This window comes from Coregonus clupeaformis, chromosome 2 (genome assembly GCF_020615455.1).
Source record: "Coregonus clupeaformis isolate EN_2021a chromosome 2, ASM2061545v1, whole genome shotgun sequence".
Taxonomy (NCBI): Eukaryota; Metazoa; Chordata; class Actinopteri; order Salmoniformes; family Salmonidae; genus Coregonus; species Coregonus clupeaformis.
The window spans coordinates 26197268-26219939 of record NC_059193.1 but is presented as its reverse complement, the minus strand read 5'-3'; the positions used below and the strand labels follow the sequence as shown (position 1 = coordinate 26219939).

The 22672-nt window shown below is 44.9% G+C and overlaps 1 protein-coding gene across 1 annotated transcript in view; it reads left to right on the top strand.

Annotated features, from left to right (window-relative positions):
• LOC121532286 (dystrophin-related protein 2) overlaps positions 1–12682 on the top strand; it is a 131283-nt gene extending 118601 nt beyond the window's left edge. The window contains exons 21-24 of the mRNA XM_041838143.2: positions 7725–7974; positions 8919–9036; positions 9334–9423; positions 9665–12682. Of these exons, the coding sequence (XP_041694077.1) occupies positions 7725–7974; positions 8919–9036; positions 9334–9423; positions 9665–9684 (478 nt within the window). The 3' untranslated portion in view covers positions 9685–12682. The remainder of the gene's footprint in view (positions 1–7724; positions 7975–8918; positions 9037–9333; positions 9424–9664) is intronic.
• The last annotated feature ends 9990 nt before the right edge of the window (positions 12683–22672 follow it).

Below are 22672 nucleotides of genomic sequence, written 5' to 3'. Positions count from 1 at the left end.
CCTCCCCTACCCTGGACGACGCTGGGCCAATTGTGCGCCGCCCCATGGGTCTCCCGGTCGCGGCCGGCTACAACAGAGCCTGGATTCGAACCAGGATCTCTAGTGGCACAGCTAGCACTGTGATGCAGTGCCTTAGACCACTGCGCCACTCGGGAAGTATCATCATCCCAGGCCTCAACTTTCTTTGCGCTGTGAAAATTGTCAAGGACGTGAGAATAAAAATATTCCCGCACACAATTCTGCTGCTCAGAAAAGTGATCTTTATTGTCTGTGTGAAATTTTATAGAGACAGGCATTCTGTTTCCATACAGAGAGAAATTAACTATGAGCTGTAGTAAGCGATGCATGCACAGGATTCGTCTTTATGTTCACTAACTGTAAGTCGCTCTGGATAAGAGCGTCTGCTAAATGACTAAAATGTAAAATGTAAATGTTAAATACGAGTTAATCCTGACCAACAGTTCAACTCGATTACATTTCTGTTTTCATACAGTGTATATTATGTTTAGAGCAATAGGAGTTTTTCCTGACTATGTCACTAGTCAGTTCGCATGATCAGCACACAGACAGTGAACATTAGACACAACCCACTTCGCTAAACACCTAGGTGTGATTTTAGACACTGACCTACATTTTGAGGCCCACCTCCGAAATGTGACCAAATCAGATTTTATCAAAACTGTGTATGCGACCAATAAACGTTGATTTGATCATATACCTAATATTGCCAAAGTGCGTCAGTTTCTCTGCCAGGCCAACACTGAGAGACTAATTGTCAAGGGGTGCTGAAGGTGGGTGTGGTGCATAAATCAAGCGCAGGACGCAGAAGCTCAGTCCAAAAGACTTTAGTGCAATATTCACGTAGAAAATAAGCACAATAAGCCCGAAGGCGAAATAACGGCGCACACAGGCGTCAATCAAACGGCGCACTAACATGTGCGAAAAACCTCTCCAAAACACTGGAGGGAAGTACGTAGCTCCAACACGAAACAGAAGAGCAATCACACACAAAGACAAACACACACAACGAGAACTAAATAGGACACTAACGAGGACTAACAAGACACAGGTGTACAACATCAAGACAAAACCAAACGAACATAAAACATAGATCGGTGGCAGCTAGTACTCCGGGGACGACGACCGCCGAAGCCTGCCCGAACCAGGAGGAGGAGCAGCCTCGGCCGAAACCGTGACACTAATGCATGTTTTTATTACTACCAGGCTTGATTACTGCGATGGTCTCCTGTCTGATCTTCCCAAGAAAAACATTGGCCAACTCCCAATTAATTGAGAATGCAGCAGCACGTGTGCTAAGACTGCACACATCTATTTTAAAGTCCCTGCATTGGTTGCCTGATAGTTTTAAAGTTGATTTTAACATGTCTTTATTAATTTTTTAAGCACTACGTGGTCTTGCACCTGAATACATGTCTCATATGCTTTTAGGTAATGTGCCCGGTCAGTCCCTTAAATCCTCTGGCACTGGTGTTTTAGTTGTTCCAAAACATTTGTTGATGATGCCTTTAGTCAGCCCTAAGCAAGATTTGGTTGGTGGGCCCCCACACCTACATTTCACATTTTAGCAGACGCTGACATACAGGAGCAATTAGGGTTAAGTGCCTTGCTCAAGATTATTCACTTAGTGGGTTCAGGGATTCAAACCAGCAACCTTTTGGTTACTGGCCCAACCCTCTTAACCGCTCGGCTACCTGCCACACGTAGTGCTCTGGACAACAGTAGTGCACTTAATAGTTTGCCACCTTGCTGCAAAACATTTTAGTAGCCTCTTGACAGTGGAGAGAAATAGTTTTGTTTCAAAGTTAATTTCCTGCAATTCTACCCATTTTGCCATGGGGTGGAGATACATTTTTGCAATTGTAAAGCTAATTTCCTGCAATTCGACATATTTTGTAATGACTTATGCCATGTTATGCCAATACCTACATGATTCAAGCAGACCATCATAGTCCCTGTGCCCAAGAAAGCGGAGGTAACATGCCTAAATGACTACCGCCCCGTAGCACTCACGTTGGAAGCCATGAAGTGCTTTGAAAGGCTGGTCATAACTCACAGCAACACCATCATCCCAAAAGCCCTAGACCCACTCCAATTCGCATACCGGCCCAACAGATCCACAGATGACGCAATCTCAATCGCACTCCACACTGCCCTTTCCCAACTGGACAAAAGGAGCACCTACAGTGAATTCAGAAAGTATTCAGACCCCTTGACTTTTTCCACATTTTGTTAGGTTACAGCCTTATTCTAAAATTAATTACATTGTTTTTTTCCCTCATCAATCTACACACAATACCCCATAATGACAAAGCAAAAACAGTTTTTTAGAAATTGTTGTTAATTTATCAAAAAATAAATAACTGAAATACCACATTTACATAAGTATTCAGACCCTTTACTCAGTACTTTGTTGAAGCACCTTTGGCAGCAATTACAGCCTTGAATCTTCTTTGGTATGACGCTACAAGCTTGGCACACCTGTATTTGGGGAGTTTCTCCCATTCTTCTCTGCAGATCCTCTCAAGCTCTGTCAGGTTGAATGGGGAGCGTCGCTGCACAGCTATTTTCAGGTCTCTCCAGAGATGTTTGATCGGGTTCAAGTCCGGATTCTGGCTCATCCACTCAAGGACATTCAGAGACTTGTCCCGAAGGTACTCCTGTGTTGTCTTGGCTGTGTGCTTAAGGTAATTGTCTTGTTGGAAGGTGAACCTTCTCCCCAGTCTGAGGTCCTGAGCTCTGTACTTTACTCCGTTAATCTTTGCCTCAATTCTGACTAGTCTCCTAGACCCTGCCGCTGAAAAACATCCCCACCGCATGATGCTGCCACTACTATGCTTCACCGTAGGGATGGTGCCAGGTTTCCTCCAGACGTAACGCTTGGCATTCAGGCCAAAGAGTTCAATCGTGGTTTCATCAGACCAGAGAATCTTGTTTCTCATGGTCTGAGAGTCCTTTAGGTGCCTTTTGGCAAATTCCAAGCGGGCAGTCATGTGCCTTTTACTGAGGACTGGCTTCCGTCTGGCCACTCTACCATAAAGGCCTGATTGGTGGAGTGCTGCAGAGATGGTTGTCCTTCTGGAAGGTTTTCCCATCTCCACAGAGGTACTCTAGAGCTCTGTCAGAGTGACCATCGAGTTCTTGGTCACCTCCCTGACCAAGGCCCTTCTCCCCCGATTGCTCAGTTTGGCCGGGCGGCCAGCCCTAGGAAGAGTCTTGGTGATTCCAAACTTCTTCCATTTAAGAATGATGCAGGCCACTGTGTTCTTGGGGACCTTCAATGCTGCAGAAATGTTTTGATACCCTTCCCCAGATCTGTGCCCCAGACACAATCCTGTCTCGGAGCGCTACAGACAATTCCTTTGACCTCATGGCTTGGTTTTTCTTCTGACATGCACTGTCAACTGTGGGACCTTATATAGACAAGTGTGTGCCTTTCCAAATCATGTCCAATCAATAGAATTTACCACAGGTGGACTCCAATCAAGTTGTACAAACATCTCAAGACTGATCAATGGAAACAGGATGCACCTGTGCTCAATTACATGTCTCATAGCAAAGGGTCTGAATACTTATGCAAATAAGGTATTTCTGTTTTTTATATGTAATACACTTGCAAACATTTCTAAAAACCTGTTTTCGCTTTGTCATTATGGGGTATTGTGTGTAGATTGCTGAGGAAAATGTTTTATTTAATCCATTTTAGTATAAGGCTGTAACGTAACAAAATGTGGAAAAAGTCAAGGGGTCTGAATACTTTCCGAAGGCACTGTATGTGAGAATGCTGTTCATTGACTACAGCTCAGCGTTCAACACCATAGTGCCCACAAAGCTCCCAGGTGGTAAGGGTAGGTAACAACACATCTGCCACGCTGATCCTCAACTCTTGGGCCCCTCAGGGGTGCATGCTTAGTCCCCTCCTGTACTCCCTGTTCACCTACGACTGCGTGACCAAGCACGACTCCATCACCATCATTAAGTTTGCTGACGACACAACAGTGGTAAGCCTGATCACAGACAACGATGAGACAGACTATAGGGAGGAGGTCAGAGACAACAACCACTCCCTTAGTGTGAGCAAGACAAAGGAGCTGATCGTGGACTAGAGGAAAAGGAGGGCCGAACAGGCCCCCATTAACATCGACGGGGCTGTAGTGGAGCGTGTCGAGAGTTTCAAGTTCCTTGGTGTCCACATCACCAACAAACTACCATGGTCCAAACACACCAAGAAAGTCGTAAAGAGGACACAACAACGCCTTTTCCCCCTCAGGAGACTGAAAAGATTTGGCATGGGTCCCCAGATCCTCAAAAAGTTATACAGCTGCACCATCGAGAGCATCCTGACCGGTTGCATCACCGCCTGGTATGGCAACTGTTCGGCATCCGACCGTAAGGCGCTACAGAGGGTAGTGCGTACGGCCCAGTACATCACTGGGGCCAAGCTTCCTGCCATCCAGGACTTATAAACTAGGCGGTGTCAGAGGAAGGCCCTAAAAATTCTCAAAGACTCCAGTCACCCAAGTCATAGACTGTTCTCTCTGTTACCGCAAGGCAAGCGGTACCGGAGCGCCAAGTCTAGGTCCAAAAGGCTCCTTAACAGCTTCTACCCCCAAGCCTTAAGACTGCTGAACAATTAATAAAATGGCCACCCGGACTATTTATGTTGACAACCCCCCCCCCCCCTTTATTTTTACACTGCTGCTACTCACTGTTTTTTATCTATGCATAGTCACTTTACCCCTACCTACATGTACAAATTACCTCGACTAACCTGTACACTCGCACATTGATTCGGTACCTTTACCCCCTGTATATAGCATCGTTATTGTTATTTTATTGTGTTACTTTTTATTGTCTTTTTTTCTTTAGTTTATTTAGTAAATATTTTCTTAACTGCATTGTTGGTTAAGGGCTTTTAAGTAAGCATTTGACGGTAAGGTCTACACCTGTTGTATTCGGTGCATGTGACAAATACATTTTGATTTGATTTTAATATAATTTTAGTGAGAATGACTAACAAAATCAATGGGGGCCCCCTGGAGGTCAGGGCCCCTGGGCATGTGCCCTACATACACAGTCGGTATTCGGTCATGATTACTAGAAGTTTAGATAGCTGGCTAGACTAAGTACCAATCTAACAATTGTAGCTGACATGGCTAGTTGAGTAACTGTCAGTGGCAGACATGACAAGAGAACAACTAATGATGAACAACCACATTTTGGTGCACCTGGTGTATTCTACTATTCTTACTCTCAATAGTAAGTTGAGATCCCGACTGGGTTCCTAAAAATTGTTAATGCTTTGGGTCGGGGGCCCTAAGCGACCGCTTATGTCGCTTATGCCTGGAACCGGCCCTGCCTTTAGTCCCTATGATGCTGGCCTTTGGAACAGCCTGCCAGAGGATCTGAGGGCCTCAGAAACTGTAGACCTTTTTAAGAAAAAGCTTAAAACATTCCTTTTTAGGTGCACTTTTACCCATGGTGCTTTTAGTTGTCTCAGCCATAGTACCTTCTATATTTATGTATCCCTTTATTGCTGTATTTTCATGTCCACTGTTATTTTACTAATGTTTTACTTTTTGAATTTGTCTCTTAAAATGTATTCTTGTCTATCTTAAATGTATATTTATTTCGAAAATATTTTGTGTTATCTTTATTTCCTTAAATTATTTTATTTGTAAAGCACATTGAAATTAATTATCTGTTAGAAATGTACAGTAGAATTTAAAGTTTGACTGAATTATATGCACTACGGCGCTTAGAGACAGCTCACACCATTTACTATCATAGCCTATTGTGGACCAATCAAATCAAATTGTATTTGTCACATGCACCGAATACAACAGGTGTAGACCTTACCGTGAAATGCTTACTTACAGCCCTTAACCAACAATGCAGTTCAAGAAATAGAGTTAAGAAAATATTTACTAAATAAACTAAAGTAAAAAATATAAAGTAACACAATAAAAATACATAACAATAACGAGGCTATTTACATGGGGTTCCGGTACTGAGTCAATGTGTGGGGGTAGAGGTTAGTCGAAGTAGTTTGTACATGTATGTTGGGGTAAAGTGACTATGCATAGATAATAAACAGCGAGTAACTGCAGTGTAAAAACAAAGGGGGGGGGTGTCTATGTAAATAGTCAGGGTGGCCATTTGATTAATTGTTCAGCGGTCGTATAGCTTGGGTGTAGAAGCTGTTGTTGCCTTTTGGACCTAGACTTGGAAGTCTGGTACCGCTTGCCATGCAGTAGCAGAGAGAACAGTCTATGACTTGGGTGACTGGAGTCTTTGACAATTTTTTGGGCCTTCCTCTGACACCGCCTAGTATATGGGTCCTGGATGGCAGGAAACTGACCAGGTCTCTGACCTCCTTCATATAGGCTGTCTCATCGTTGTCTGTGATCAGGCCTACCACTGTTATGTTGTCAGCAAACTTAATGATGGTGTTGGAGTTATGCTTGGCCACACAGTCGTGGGTGAACAGGGAGTACAGGGAGGGGACCTGGCAGTGGGTGAACAGGGAGGGGACTAAGCCTGCACCCCTGAGGGGATCAGAGTGGCAGATGTGTTGTTAACTACCCTTACCACCTGGGGGCGGCCCGTCAGGAAGTCCAGGATCCAGTTGCAGAGGGAGGTGTTTAGTCCTAGGGTCCTTAGCTTAGTGATGAGCTTTGTGGGCACTATGGTGTTAAACGCTGAGCTGTCGTCAATTAACAGCATTCTCACATAGGTGTTCCTTTTGTCCAGGTGGGAAAGGGCAGTGTGGCGTGTGGATGAGATTGCGCCATCTGTGGATCTGTTGGGGCAGTATGCGAATTGGAGTGGGTCTAGGGTTTCCGGAATGATGGTGTTGATGTGAGCAATAACCAGCCTTTTAAAGCACTTACATTTACATTTTACATTTTAGTCATTTAGCAGACGCTCTTATCCAGAGCGACTTACAGTTAGCACATACATTATTTTATCGAACCCACAACCCTGGCGTTGCAAACGCCATGCTCTACCAACTGAGCTACATCCCCTGCCGGCCATTCCCTCCCCTACCCTGGACGACGCTGGGCCAATTGTGCGCCGCCCCATGGGTCTCCCGGTCGCGGCCGGCTACGACAGAGCCTGGATTCGAACCAGGATCTCTAGTGGCACAGCTAGCACTGCGATGCAGTGCCTTAGACCGTGCCTTAGACCACTGCGCCACTTCATGGCTACCGACGTGAGTGCTACGGGGCGGTAGTCATTTAGGCAGGTTACCTTCGCATTCTTGGGCACAGGGACTATGGTGGTCTGCTTGAAACATGTGGGTATTACAGATTCGGTCAGGGGCGGTTGAAGAGGTTGAAAATGTCAGTGAAGACACTTGCCAGTTGGTCCGCAAATGCTCTGAGTACACGCCCTGGTAATCCGTCTGGCCCTGCGGCCTTGTGAATGTTGACCTGTTTAAAGGTCTTGCTCTCATCGGCTACGGAGAGCGTGATCACACAGTCGACTGGAACAGCTGCTGCTCTCATGCATGCTTCAGTGTTGCTTGCCTCGAGGCGAGCATAAAAGGTGTTTAGCTCATCTGGTAGGCTCGCATTTCCCTTTGTAGTCCGTAATAGTTTGCAAGCCCTGCCACATCCGACGACAGTGTGTGTGTCAATGAAAACTCCCAGCTCTTTAAAATGCTGTCTGCTGATGTCTCTGTCCTCTCTCCTGTTCTCCAGGGTGCTGCAGGGGGAGTGGCGGCGGCTGAAGTGGAGGCATGAGGAGGCGGCGGCGGCACCCCAGCTGACGGAGGGAGGCGAGGGGGGTCCGGGATCGCCCGCGGAGGGCCAGCAGGACGAGGAGCTCCTGGCCGAGGCGAGGGTCCTCCGGCAGCACAAGACTCGCCTGGAGACACGCATGCAGATCCTGGAGGATCACAACAAACAGCTGGAGTCCCAGCTGCACAGACTCCGAGAGTTACTGCTGCAGGTAGGAAGGGAGAAAGGGGAAAGGAAAGTGGAAAGAAAGAGGAGGGAAAGAAAGAAAAAAGATGGCTTGGAAAAGAGGAGAGGGAGGGATGGGGTAGAGAACAACTATTAAATACAAAGAAACTATGAGGGCTTAAAACTGCAGGTACAGAGACAGGAAGGGAGGGGGATACCTACGGTAAGGAGAGAAAGAAAGGGTGGGATTGACTCAAGAGGGATTAAGATGCAGAATGATAAAAGGAAGCCAGAAAGGGGAACAAAGAGAATGGATGGACTGAGAGAAAATATCACACTGCTGTAGGAGAATATGGGGAATAGAGAGAGGTAGAGAAAGGAATAAAAGCTAATTTGTACTGCTGCAGTAGAGGGAGAAAGAGAAAGAGAGAGTGACAGAAAGGCATTTCCTCAGGTGAAAAGACTTTGAAATTGGGAATATAGAGAGGAGATTGTAAAAGAGACTAGAGAGATGGTTCATTTAGTGGAAAGAGGGGAATGGGATTGGGAAAAGAGGGACTGAATACCAAACATTCTAAAGTTGTAGATTTGAACTTTCTCTCCACTTCTATTAACCTCCCAACCATATAATGCCAGTCTGTCAATCTCTTCTTAAGAAATATTCATGCACGTAAATGTTTTATTTCAGTCAGTCTATTGTTCCAATATGAAGTGGTGGAGCGGGAGTGGGTAGTCAACTGTCAGTGTCAACCGCTCTGTTTTCATCTCTGTAGAAAGTAGGTCTTCCTTTTTTCATCGTAGAGCTAGGTCTGAATCCCCAGCCAACGCAGCCTTCAGTTTCACTGGAACACTTTGACTTATTTAGTGCGTCTACATGTTTACTGTATCCTTCAACCCCACCCAACACATTCCAATAACGTTTGTGGTTTTCTGAAGTAGCTGTCGATGGGAATTTTGTTGGGATTGATGACACTATTTACTTTCCACCAGCCCAAAGATGATTCGGAGGCCAACGGGTCGGAACCTTCGTCCCTATCGTCTCCGGTGTCAGGGGGAGGCCATCAGGGGGACGGACCCAGTAGAGAGACTACAGACACAGAGGCAGCAGGTGAGCTACTAAGTCAAATGTTCCCAAATATCAGGTCCGGTCTAGTCTGGGTACCAGTCTTTTTAGCTAACATTCCACTCCTTGCCATGGAGTGGAATGCAAAAGCTGAACAGAGAAGGCAACCAGGCTAGGTCAGGTCCCACTGGTAGGTTGCAAGTTCCAAGTGATTCCTACTGGATTATTGACTGAATAACATTGTTTCGTTCATTTAGTGGGCCATAACAACATTGGTTCAGACAGAATGAGATGATCAAGTGTTATTTTGTCGCTCTCTCCATGTGATGCTGTATGTGACAGGAGATGGAGATGAGGATCATGAACAGGACACAGTGCAGCAGCTGCAGGAGGTCATAGAGCAGCTGAGAAACGTCTTCCCTTCAGAACCTGGTGAGTCTCTCTCTGACCCTACAGACCTGAGACAGACACGCCACAAACACAACCATTTACTTGTGCACATCAAGGTAGTGTGTCTACTTCCAGCAGATAGAAGCAGGGTATGTACAATTTACTAGCCTGATCAAGGCCCATTAGCCTGGTGAAGACCCACATTGAGTATTGGCCATTCAGCATGTTCAAAAAATTAATTTTGACCCTTATTTGCCACTTTTCCCCCTCTCTCCTCTTCCAGGAACCACATCACTCATCTAACCCAGGGCGGGGCTTGGAGTGCAGAGTGAATCCTGATGGGATGCCTGATGGCCCGTGCCCCATATAGCTGCCATCAGAGGGACAGAGAGTGCACCAGGTCCTTGACCCATACAGCAGCTAACCCAGAGCTGACCCCTCCCTCCCCCTGGACCTCTATGCACTAACCACCCATGTGGGAACCAAAGGCTAACGGCTAATGCTAACGTCCAGGCCGGGCCACACACTATGCTAACAAGCTATGGCTAATGCCTAATGTTAGCGGTGCAGCCAGACACTGTGTTAACCAGCTAAGGAGGCTAAGGAAGCTAACGGCTAACGTTAGCAGCCCAGCCATGCAGAAACCGTTTTATCTAGCTAATCCGCTACTGGCTAATGCTAGCATCCCAGCCAAGACACTGTGCTATCCAGCGTCTGCGTAGTCGTCCGAAGGTGTGACGCTTTATATCCATACAGCACAAGGACCTTCCACAAAAAGGACTGAGGATTTCCATCATGTTTGTTCTGTCCAGTAACTGGGTGCGTTTGTGTTTTTCCTGTTTTCTAATGCGTTTCAAACTTCCTTTTTTTTACGGGGCGATCATGCGCACCAGCATTGACTTGATTTGGGCCAGGCTGGCTGCGTTTCATGCGGCTGTGCTCAGGCGGCTGGGGCAGGCGTACCCAGAGCAAAGCAGAGCAGATTGCCGGGGAGCCAGCGGGACCCACAACAAGCTTATTGACTCTGTGGGACTGACACATCATCAGTAAAACCCTATGATTTATTTAAGACAGCCAAAGTGCCCGCCAGCGCAGGCAGCGCTGCTTCTGTGCACACAGTTCCTCTAATCTTCCCAAACTGAGATGCCTGTCGTCTCTCTCGCGTGGCTCCCATCTCTCTGTCACAGTGAGTGCACATATCACACGCACGCAGACACACGTTGTTTCAGATGAGCTCTCATGCTGTACTAACACACATACTCATACTCACTCAGATTCATATCGACATTCATATCACATAGGAATACACAACTATAAACACCTATAAACGCACATACACTTACACTCACATCCACAAACTTTTGCGAAAAGAAATCAGTGAAGATGGGCTGTGATTTTGCGTCTCTCTGTTCAGGAGAAGAGTCTCGAGACAACGCCAATTTGTACCGTGGCTCAGTGTGTTTAGCTGAGAAAGCGTCTAGTGTTAAACGCCAGGCCCTCGACTATGGGCTCTAGCTTCCGCTGCGTCCAGAGCTGCTAGGCTCCCCCCCTCCTCTAAGGACACTAAGGGGGCTAGGGAGGGGCACCACCTCCTCCACACTGCGGCCCAATTTCAAATCAACCCCTAGCCCCTTACACATGGCACTTCATCTGAAATGATCAGATAAGCAATATGCTAATAACTTCACTTTTCCCTCTGCTGGGTGGAATGTTCACCATATTGCTTAAACCTTTCAGGGGTACACACATGCCTAGGATAGTAGGAGCTCGAGGCTGGGCTACCATCACACCAGGATCACATGACACTCCAGACAGAGCACAGTATATTTGCCTTAAACCCAGACAGAGCCCAACACGCACCAATACGTGTGTTTCACGTTGCTGCCTCAAACATTATTAAATGGAGTTGGCCCTGGCGCTCTCTCTCTCTCTCTTCTCTCTCTCCTCCCTCTTTCTCCCTCTTTCCCTCTCTTCTTTTCTCTTTTCATGCTTGTGTCCATTTGTGTATCAGATGTTAAAGTACTGGCTCACAAAAGGCCTTTTTTATTCTCTCAGTGTTTTCACAATCAGAGGAGGAAATTGCATCAGTGGGGTGTTGTGGGTGGATGTGGATGTCATTCAACGTCAGATGCTAGCTCTGTTTAGGGGTCTGGGTTCTGTGGCATTTTGCATTGGAGGCATCAGAGAGCCTTTATGAGTAAGGACAGGGAAGACAGTGGGAATTGACAGCGCTAGAGCGGCCTAGCACCTGAGAGACTAAATAAAAAGGCTGGGGTCAAATAGGGCTTTGGCGGGGTGGAGGGAGGATGGTGAGAATGTGAAAGAGAAGTGGAAGGGAGGTTCTGAGGAGGGGAGATCTGAGAGGAAAATAGTCTGTTTAGCGCTCCTGGGCTGAGTGGAGAGGAGCGATCCACTTTGATGTGCTTGCCACAGCAAATCTCCAGAAAGAGGCGGACACAGACAGGAGGCGAGCGGTTTGCTAGAAGAAAAGAGGACAGATGCTCTGTTTTTTATGAGGTACCACTTCCCTAAAGTTATTACACCCACAGTCGCAGGGAGCCATGATGTGAATAGTTTATATTCATTGGGAGAACATTCTGACCTTATTGCCAAGAACAGATTTCAGTTTGAATCCTATCCCGGTATTCGTTAGACTTTATCCCCTCCAGGCGCCAGCGTTCACATTTGACATCATCGAGTTCGGCCGTGGCTGTCTGTTTGTTTTGCTGCCGTTGCTAGGGAACTGTACACTGTACAGGTTGCGAGTCGGCAAGGTGGGGCGCCATTCATAATGGAAATGATAATAACCATATGGGGAAGTGAGGGCGCCTCGTTTCCATACCTCAGCCCCCTTATCCCCCGATCCCTCCTTAACCACCCCTGCATACTGGCATAGATAGTTTTTATCATTGACATCTGTTCTACCTTTGCCAAGGGCTGACGTGCACCGGCATTCCTTCTTAACAGGATCCAGGAACAAAGAAGTGCTCGAATGAAAAAAACACGCAACTCAAATAATGTTTACTTTTTGGAAACTTCTTTCATGTTTTTAAAATGTAAACACACATCTCATTACACATTGATGAGCCCCCTGAACACAGTTGTGGCTCTGAATATATTCAGCTGTGAATGCATCACAACGCTCTCTCTCTCTGTGAAATAATGAACTACAGCGATTAGGCCTGGAAACCATATGTCATGTAGACCTACAGTATGTGCCTTCAGAGAGTATTCACCCTTGCCTTTTTCCACATTGTGTTGTGTTACAGCCTTAATTTAAAGTAGATTGAGATTTTGTGTCACTGGCCTACACACAATACCCCATAATGTCAAAGTGGAATTATTTTTTATTTAGAAATGTTTACAAATTAATTAAAAATGAAAAGCGTAAATGTCTTGAGTCAATAAGTATTCAACCCCTTTGTTATGGCAAGCCTAAATAAGTTCAGGAGTAAAAATGTGCTTAACAAGTCACATAATAAGTTGCATGGACTCACTCTCTGTGCAATAGTAGTGTTTAACCAGAATTTGGAATGACTACCTCATCTCTGTACCCCAAACAAAAAATTATCTGTAAGGTCCCACAGTCGAGCAGTGAATTTCAAACACAGATTCAACCACAAAGACCAGGGAGGTTTTCCAATGCCTCGCAAAGAAGGGCACCTAATGGTAGATGGGTAAACATTTTAAAAAGTAGGCAATGAATATTCTTTTGGGCATGGTGAAGTTATTAATTACACTTTGGATGGTGTATCAATACACCCAGTCACTACAAAGATACAGGCGTCCTTCCTAACTCAATTGCCGGAGAGGAAGGAAACCGCTCAGGGATTTCACCATTAGGCCAATGGTGACTTTAAAACAGTTACAGAGTTTATTGTCTGTGATAGGTGAAAACTGAGGATGGCTCAATAACATTGTAGTTACTCCACAATACTAACCTAAATGACAGAGTGAAAAGAAGGAAGCCTGTACAGAATAAAGATATTCCAAAACATGCAACCTGTTTGCAATAAGGCACTAAAGTAAAACTGCAAAAAATGTATGTCCTGAATACGAAGCGTTGTGTTTGGGGCAAATCCAACACAACACATCACTGAGCCCCACTTCATACTTTCAAGCATGGTTGTGGCTGGATCATGTTATGGGTATAGTCTTAGAGACTTACCCAGAAAGACTCAAAGCTGTAATCACTGCCAAAGGTGATTCTAACATGTATTGACTCAGCGGTGTGAATATTTATGTAAATAAGATATTTCTGTATTTCATTTTCAATACATTTGCTAACATTTCTAAAAACATGTTTTCACTTTGTCATTATGGGGTATTGTGAGTAGATGGGTCAGAAAAAAATATATATAATGTAATCCTTTTTTAATTCAGGCTGTAACACAACAAAATGTCAAATAAGTCAAGGGGTATGAATACTTTCTGAAGGCACTGTAAATGGGTTGTGTGTTTTGGACAATAGTGGTGGTAGGAGAGAGTAGGTGGAATGAATGATTACACCACTGTAGCAGGTAGTTTGGCAGACTGACATAACTATATGTATTCTTCTGGTAGCAGTGCAGCAGAACTGTAGCTCTTCACTGTACCCCTCTTACTCTAACTCCCAGAAGTCCATACTGTCTTTGTAATGAGACTTGGTTGTAGCCCATCAAAGTGAAGCCTCTGTAAGAACACTATGTTATACTGCCCACGTCACGTCTCTCTGTAGTCATGTGATTATCCATCTGAGGCGTCTAATGTTCTAGATAGAACCACTGTGGAGCTCTACAAGTGGTGTCCCGGGCTCCCCGTAGCGCGACCTCACGCTGGAAACCAGTCCGACCATCTTCGGCGTGATTGAGTAGAAGTGCTAGTCGCCGGAGACAGATCGAGACAGACACAGTTTAGAGGACATGGCCAACGGGTATGGCTGTGCCCCTGCTATATATAGTGGGTCAACCCGTTATTGAGCACTCTCATTATTCCTAATGGCGAGACCTTCTGTGCACCCTGAGGTCTGTGCATTTGGCATCGTTACGAGACACAGCGAGGGTTGTTGGTGTTCTCTAACACGGCAGGGCCATTAATCACTTAACCTCAGGGTTAATCAGAGCTATGACAACATACACTAGCCTATCCTACCAAACAGACAGACGCCCCACCACCGCAAAACACAGACTCGTCATTTCTATTTTACTGCCGATCCGAGGTCTGTCTTTTTTAATCAACGTTACTACGCCTCATTACTTGTCGATTTGTTTATGACTAATGTGTCTGTCATTTATTTATTTAATTGTGTACTGTACTGACATTCCTCCCTATTGCTGTCCTCCCCGTTGGTTTTTAATCTGTATAAAACGTTTGAGAAAGAAAGGCTTTTTAATAACGAGTGGGTTACTGGCTGCTTTCTACTCTTTGTGTACAAATAATAAATAAAATTTGTATTTGTTGGACACAATGTCTGCTTGTCTTGTGTGTATACCACCAATTATGACGCTGAATTGAATTATGAGAATCACCACAGGATATGTCATGATCATATCAATGCCTGTGTATGTTTCACTTATTTTTCTTGTGTTTACGCTTGGACTTGGCGGAGGGATCGATATTTCCAGTCGAGACCCCAGGCTTGGTATTGCTCACCCCCCTCTGATGGACACAGCTGTACATCAGAACTCTTTCCCTCTGTTTTTCTCCCTTTATCCATTTTGCTTTCCTCTGCCTCTCCTTTGTTAGGTCTGACCATCTGTGTGTCTAACCTGACTCTCTCCTCAGCTACCTCTGAAAGTACCTCTGTGGCCTGCCGGTTAGGGAGGTCAGAGGTGGTTAATGGACTCCTATTGGTCGATTCTGATTGAATTGTACTGCTTCTTGTCTCATTGGTGCCTTTGTTCCCTGTGCTTCCCTTGGTTACTTCATGGGCGGCAGTTGATTGACATTTGACCTTTATCACAGCCTTCCCTGACCTCTCTGTAGCTACATTATCTCTGCATCAAAGCTGTCTCTTGCTCTGTTATCTACCCCCGCCTGTCCATCTCTCTCTACCTCTACACTCTCTTCTCTTCCCACTAGCCTTCTCCTTTTTCACTCCCCCACTACCTCCCTCTTTCTCAGCAATGGCTGCTGTCTTCACACTCCCCTCCTCTCCTTTTCCCTCTTGCTTCTTCTCCTCTCTCACTCCATCACTACCTCCCTATTTTATAGTCGGGTCTGCTTCTCCTTCTTTCTTAACACTCCCCTCCGGTCCTTTTTCCTCCTCTTGAAACTTAATTGGCTTCTTTACTTTTTCTAACTCGGGGCCCCACTTTTCCACTGTAGCTTCCCAGTTGTTCTTGTTATTGCTGACGTGCTTGTTCCGGAGGTTCTCATCCAGCCTCTTATTTTCCTGATTGACGGTGGGCTTGAACTTGGGCTCCAGATGCTCCACCTTCTGGAAGTCCTTCCTGGCCTCCTGCTCGTTGCACAGAGCCAAGTGGGCCCTAGCCTGCTGGTACACTGCCTTGAAGTTATCTACAGAGAGAGATGGGAGAGGTAGAGGAGGGAGGGGTAGAGGAGGGAGAGATAGAGGATACAGTAGAGGAAGATATTTGTAAAGGAAAGAGGAAGAGAGAATGGACAGAAAAAAGTAAGAAGGGACATTGAGAGAGGAGAAGAAGCAGGGAGGAGGAAGAGAGAAATGAGTTAGAGAGAATAAGAGATAGAGGGATATTAGAAGAGAGAGGGGGAGAGAGAGTAAAATATGTATAGTTAGAGAGTGAGCAAAGGAGCGACAGACCCAGAAAGTGGGTAAAATAGGAATAGAGAGAAGAAAAATACAAAGGGAGTGAGAGAACAGAGAGAGTGTGAAGGAGAAGGGTATGATCAGTAAACCCATATCACATCCACTCCGAGATAAATAATTCAGGTAAAAAAGGAAACAATGAATTTCACTCTTTACTGTTGTCTTTAGAAGGGAATGATGCAAGTGTGTTTGGCAACTTCCAGAACAAAGGGAGAGAGAAAGATGGAAAAATCAAGTCTGGGAGCAACATCAGGACAAGGTCCACTCAAGGCCAAGTGTTTGTACTACAGATGTAGAGCATTCAGCTCCAAACAGAGGTTATTTCTTAAAAGTCTAAGCTGCTTTAAAGTAAAACTGCAAAAAATGTATGTCCTGAATACAAAGCGTTGTATTTGGGGCAAATCCAACACAACACATCACTGAGCCCCACTTCATACTTTCAAGCATGGTTGTGGCTGGATCATGTTATGGGTATAGTCTTAGAGACTTACCCAGAAAGACTCACAGCTGTAATCACTGCCAAAGGTGATTCTAACATGTATTGACTCAGCGGTGTGAATACTTATGTAAATGAGATATTTCTGTATTTCAATACATTTGCTAAGTCTAAGCTGTTGGGTTCTAAGATGACATATGGAATTGTTTTAAGAAGGTCATACCATGGATCATTTATCTATTTTATTGTAATTTTAGGAACCCTTTAGGTATAAAATAATTATATTTAAAAATGATTTGATAAAATATTGAATATTGCCTTTACTACTATAGCACATAGAAACACATTGAATAACACACTCATTAATGGCAAAAAAGACAGTCAAAAAATAAATCATATTGAATAAGGTTTTGAAGTGTCTATCCTATATCTAAGAGATATAAGAAAGCTCAGGAGATATCTTTGTTTTTTTACACATTTAAACTCTTATTTTTGTTGGCACAAAACTACCTCCATACTTCCATTCATTTGTATGGGTTACATTTAGATGAGTCCAGTGACACTTGTGGGGGGTCATAGAGCAAAACAGAGAACCCATCTCCCCTTTCTACAATGGGGTCATATTAGTTTGTAGTCCAAACGGTTCGGACACTACAGACAGAAGTTGGCACAAACGCGTTATCGACTTCAGACGAGTCCTACAATGGGGTCGTAGAGCAAAACGGGGAACACCATCCTGTTCGTGAGAGTCTCCCCATTCTACAGTGGTCATATTCGTTTTTTAAGACCAAACCGTTCGGAGGCTACAGATGTTTTCGTAAGAGGAACGATTTTCGGGATTTCTCCTGGTCTGACAAACAACGCTGTAGCTCGGCCACTTTCCACCGCAGATGCGGAAGGGCAACATAGGCGGATGTGGTGGATTGAGACGCAGCCCATGCAAACAAAAATATATCTCTAGCGTAACAGGCTGAACATAGAAAGGGTCCATGTTTTCTCTCCTTCTCCCATTTAGTCATTCAGCAGACGCTCTTATCCAGAGCGACTTACAGTTAGTGAGTGCATACATTATTATTTTTTTCATACTGGCCCCCTGTGGGAATCGAACCCACTCTACCAACTGAGCTACATCCCTGCCGGCCATTCCCTCCCCTACCCTGGGCCAATTGTGCGCCGCCCCATGGGTCTCCCGGTCGCGGCCGGCTATGACAGAGCCTGGATTCGAACCAGGATCTCTAGTGGCACAGCTAGCACTGCGATGCAGTGCCTTAGACCACTGCGCCACTCGGGAGATATACAGAGATGGAAAGAGGGAAGGAGAGGCAAATATATTGATGGAGGGAGGGAGGGGGGTGGAGAGAGATACAGGGAGAAAATGGAGAAGGAATGACAGAGAGAAAAAGAGCGAGGGGGAGAGAAATAAAAAGTGGGAGGGAGGAGGGTGACAGAGAGTAAGAGATGCCTGGGCGAGCGCTCACTCTAAATCTCCAAGGGTCTCTGTTATTTTTAGCTACGTCGCTCCTCTCCCTGTTCCTGTTCTGTTCTGCCAGTGTACCTACAACCCCATAGCGTTGCTCTTCTCTCTTCAGTGGAGTGGCAACATTGGAACTTGATTAGAGCTTGTGAGATGGCATGAACAGATCACTTAGAGGAGTCATCTTAGGGCACTTGCTGACTGCTCAAACAATGACCCCAAAAACGTCAACATTCCAAAGTTGGCAGTTGTATATTCAAAAGATGATCCAAAACAGAAACATTACCCAACAAAAACATATTGCCTTTATGTATTGTCATCATCATTCTTAACCGTTTCATAAGAACATTTTCTTTTGTTTTTCAGCCTGTCATTCTAATGAATCATTATTTTATCTCTAAATACTTATTTCAAGTGTATTATCAGTTCTATGACTAGATTAATTGGTTGTTTCACACTGAATGAAGACCTTACCCTGAGTGAACAGACCAATGAATAAATGGACATTCCACTTAATGGACACAACATTGGAAGAACACATCACTGAATGAAAATACCACTGAATGAACTGACCACTGAATGAAATAACGCACCACTGAATGAACTTGCCAATTAATGGACACTTACCTTGTTCTGAATGAAGTCCACATACTCCAGAGCCTCTTTGACTTTCCCGTGGCCTCGCTGTATTTCTCTGTAAGCAGGACGTTACCCTCCTTTTGCAGGAACATGATGTGTCTTAACTTCTGCTGCCAGTCCATCCCCTCTCCCACGGACGGAGAGCTCTGATTGGTCTCTGATTGAGTTTCCGGACTGCTCTCAGCCTTCTTATTGGCTGTTTCATCCTTCACTGTAGCCTTATCTTTCGCTGTAGCTGAAATGGCTGTTTCACCCCTCGTTACAATCCTTTTTCACCTCGGTCTCCTTGCTCTCATCCTGTGCTCCATCCTCTTTCTCTTCTTCCTCTTCCTCCCCTTTCTTCCCCTCTTCCTCCTGCTCCAGGCAGTTCCAGTATTTATCCTTCTCCTCATTCTATCAGCGAAGGCCCTCAGCTCTTTGTGTTTATTTTTATTTATTTAACCTTTATTTAACCAGGTTAGCCAGTTGAGAACAAGTTCTCATTTACAACTGCGACCTGGCCAAGATAAAGCAAAGCAGTGCGATAAAAACAACAACACAGTTACACATGGGATAAAACAAAACATACAGTCAATAACACAATAGAAGATCTATATACAGTGTGTGCAAATGTAGCAAGTTATGGAGGTAAGGCAATAAATAGGCCATAGTGCAAAATAATTACAATTTAGTATTAACACTGGAATGATAGATGTGCAGAAGATGATGTGCAAATAGAGATACTGGGGTGCAAATTAGCAAAATAAATAACAATATGGGGATGAGGTAGTTGGGTGGGCTAATTACAGATGGGCTGTGTACAGGTGCAGTGATCGGTAAGCTGCTCTGACAACTGATGCTTAAAGTTAGTGAGGGAGATAAGAGTCTCCTGCTTCAGAGATTTTTGCAGTTCGTTCCAGTCATTGGCAGCAGAAAACTGGAAGGAATGGCGGCCAAAGGAGGTGTTGGCTTTGGGGATGACCAGTGAGATATACCTGCTGGAGCGCATACTACGGGTGGGTGTTGCTATGGTGACCAATGAGCTAAGATAAGGCGGGGATTTGACTAGCAGTGATTTATAGATGACCTGGAGCCAGTGGGTTTGGCGATGAATATGTAGTGAGGGCCAGCCAACGAGATCGTACAGGTCACAATGGTGGGTAGTATATGGGGCTTTGGTGACAAAACGGATGGCACTGTGATAGACTACATCCAATTTGCTGAGTAGAGTGTTGGAGGCTATTTTGTAAATGACATCGCCGAAGTCAAGGATCGGTAGGATAGTCAGTTTTACGAGGGCATGTTTGGCAGCATAAGTGAAGGAGGCTTTGCTGCGAAATAGGAAGCCGATTCTAGATGTAACTTTGGATTGGAGATGCTTAATGTGAGTCTGGAAGGAGAGTTTACGGTCTAACCAGACACCTAGGTATTTGTAGTTGTCCACATATTCTAAGTCAGACCCGCCAAGAGTAGTGATTCTAGTCGGGCGGGCGGGTGCAAGCAGCGTTCGATTGAAGAGCATGCATTTAGTTTTACTAGCGTTTAAGAGCAGTTGGAGGCTACGGAAGGAGTGTTGTATGACATTGAAGCTCGTTTGGAGGTTTGTTAACACAGTGTCCAATGAAGGGCCAGATTTATACAAAATGGTGTCATCTGCGTAGAGGTGGATCTGAGAGTCACCAGCAGCAAGAGCGACATCATTGATATATACAGAGAATAGAGTCGGCCCGAGAATTGAACCCTGTGGCACCTCCATAGAGACTGCCAGAGGTCCAGACAATAGGCCCTCCGATTTGACACATTGAACTCTATCTGAGAAGTAGTTGGTGAACCAGGCGAGGCAGTCATTTGAGAAACCAAGGTTATTTAGTCTGCCAATAAGAATGTGGTGATTGACAGAGTCGAAAGCCTTGGTCAGGTCGATGAAGACGGCTGCACAGTACTGTCTTTTATCAATCGCGGTTATAATATAGTTTAGGACCTTGAGCATGGCTGAGGTGCACCCATGACCAGCTCGGAAACCAGATTGCATAGCGGAGAAGGTACGGTGGGATTCGAAGTGGTTGGTGATCTGTTTGTTAACTTGGCTTTCAAATACTTTCGAAAGGCAGGGCAGGATGGATATAGGTCTGTAACAGTTTGAATCTAGAGTGTCACCCCCTTTGAAGAGGGGGATGACCGCGGCAGCTTTCCAATCTCTGGGGATCTCAGACGATACGAAAGAGAGGTTGAACAGGCTAGTAATACGGGTTGCGACAATTTTGGCGGCTAATTTTAGAAAGAAAGGGTCCAGATTGTCTAGCCCAGTTGATTTGTAGGGGTCCAGATTTTGCAGCTCTTTCAGAACATCAGCTGTCTGAATTTGTGTGAAGGAGAAGCGGGGGGGGGGGGCATGGGCAAGTTGCAGCGGAGGGTGCAGAGCTGGTGGCCGGGGTAGGGGTAGCCAGGTGGAAAGCATGGCCAGCCGTAGCAAAATGCTTGTTGAAATTCTCAATTATCGTAGATTTATCAGTGGTGACAGTGTTTCCTAGCCTCAGTGCAGTGGGCAGCTGGGAGGAGGTGCTCTTATTCTCCATGGACTTTACAGTGTCCCAAAACTTTTTGGAGTTAGTGCTACAGGATGCAAATTTGAAAAGTTTGAAAAAGCTAGCCTTTGCTTTCCTAACTGATTGTGTATATTGGTTCCTGACTTCCCTGTGTACCAGATGGTCCAGGTTGGCCACCATGTGGAAGTTTTTCTTGGCTTCCTTCTTGTTCCACACTGCAGCATGGGCAGGACTGAGAACTTTTGAAGAAAGCTTGCAGTGAGATTTTGCCTAGACGGGGTCTGGGGGAGGAAAATTGTACTGTTTTAAAGCTCATTTCCTGCAATTCTATGTATTTTGACATGGCTTAGGCCTATGACCAGGGTGGGGGAAAAAACGCAGGTCAGGTGTATTCAGAATGCTTTGAACATTAAATGAACACTCAAAATTCGATGACATTGTTACTTTGAGATTTTGGGGGGATTACATTCTAAGAATGCTAATATTTTTTTACATGTATTTTTAGGTGGTTTGACACTATTCAGACAGTAATGAAATGAGATAGGGAGACAGGCAAATGGAGAAACAGTGGGAAGGTCAGTGGGAATGCTCTGCAAAGGAAATACTATTATAGTATTAATAGCAGTGGGTAACCAAATCATAGATTGCAGTCTTCTTGTCCATAGACTGCTTTCAAGGTAAGGACACAAACATTTTGTATTTTGTAATTTTGGTGAACTACTGTATCTCTTTAAAATAGGTCTGGAAGAAAATCCTGCTTCCTTTCCTGAAGGGTTTGGCCACCCCTGAGTTATGTTTCCCAAGTGATGGGTGTTTGAAAATGTTCTTGTTCTAACAATTAATTTCTCAAAATCACCCAACCTTCAAGAAAAATCTAATGAATATCAATATTCAGGTGGTTTATGCCAACTAGTTGAAGATCTTTGCCATCATCATACATAGACTGGCCTGGTTGTTCTTTAAAAGTAATTTCCTCTCAATCTTAAATAAACATGCCCCATTAAAAAAATACAGAACTAAGAACAGATATAGCCCCTGGTTCTCCTCAGACTTGACTGCCCTTGACCAGCACAAAAACATCCTGTGGCGTACTACATTAGCATCAAATAGCCCTCGCGATATGCAACTTTTCAGGGAAGTTAGGAACCAATTTACACAAGCAGTTAGGAAAGCAAAGGCTAACTTTTTCAAACATAAATTTGCATCCTGTAGCACTAACTCCAAAAAGTTTTGGGACACTGTAAAGTCCATGGAGAATAAGAGCACTTCCTCCCAGCTGCCCACTGCACTGAGGCTAGGAAACTGCTCTTAAACACTAGTAAAACTAAATGCATGCTCTTCAATCGAACGCTGCTGGCACCCGCCCACCCGACTAGAATCACTACTCTCGACGGGTCTGACCTAGAGTATGTGGACAACTACAAATACCTAGGTGTCTGGTTAGACTG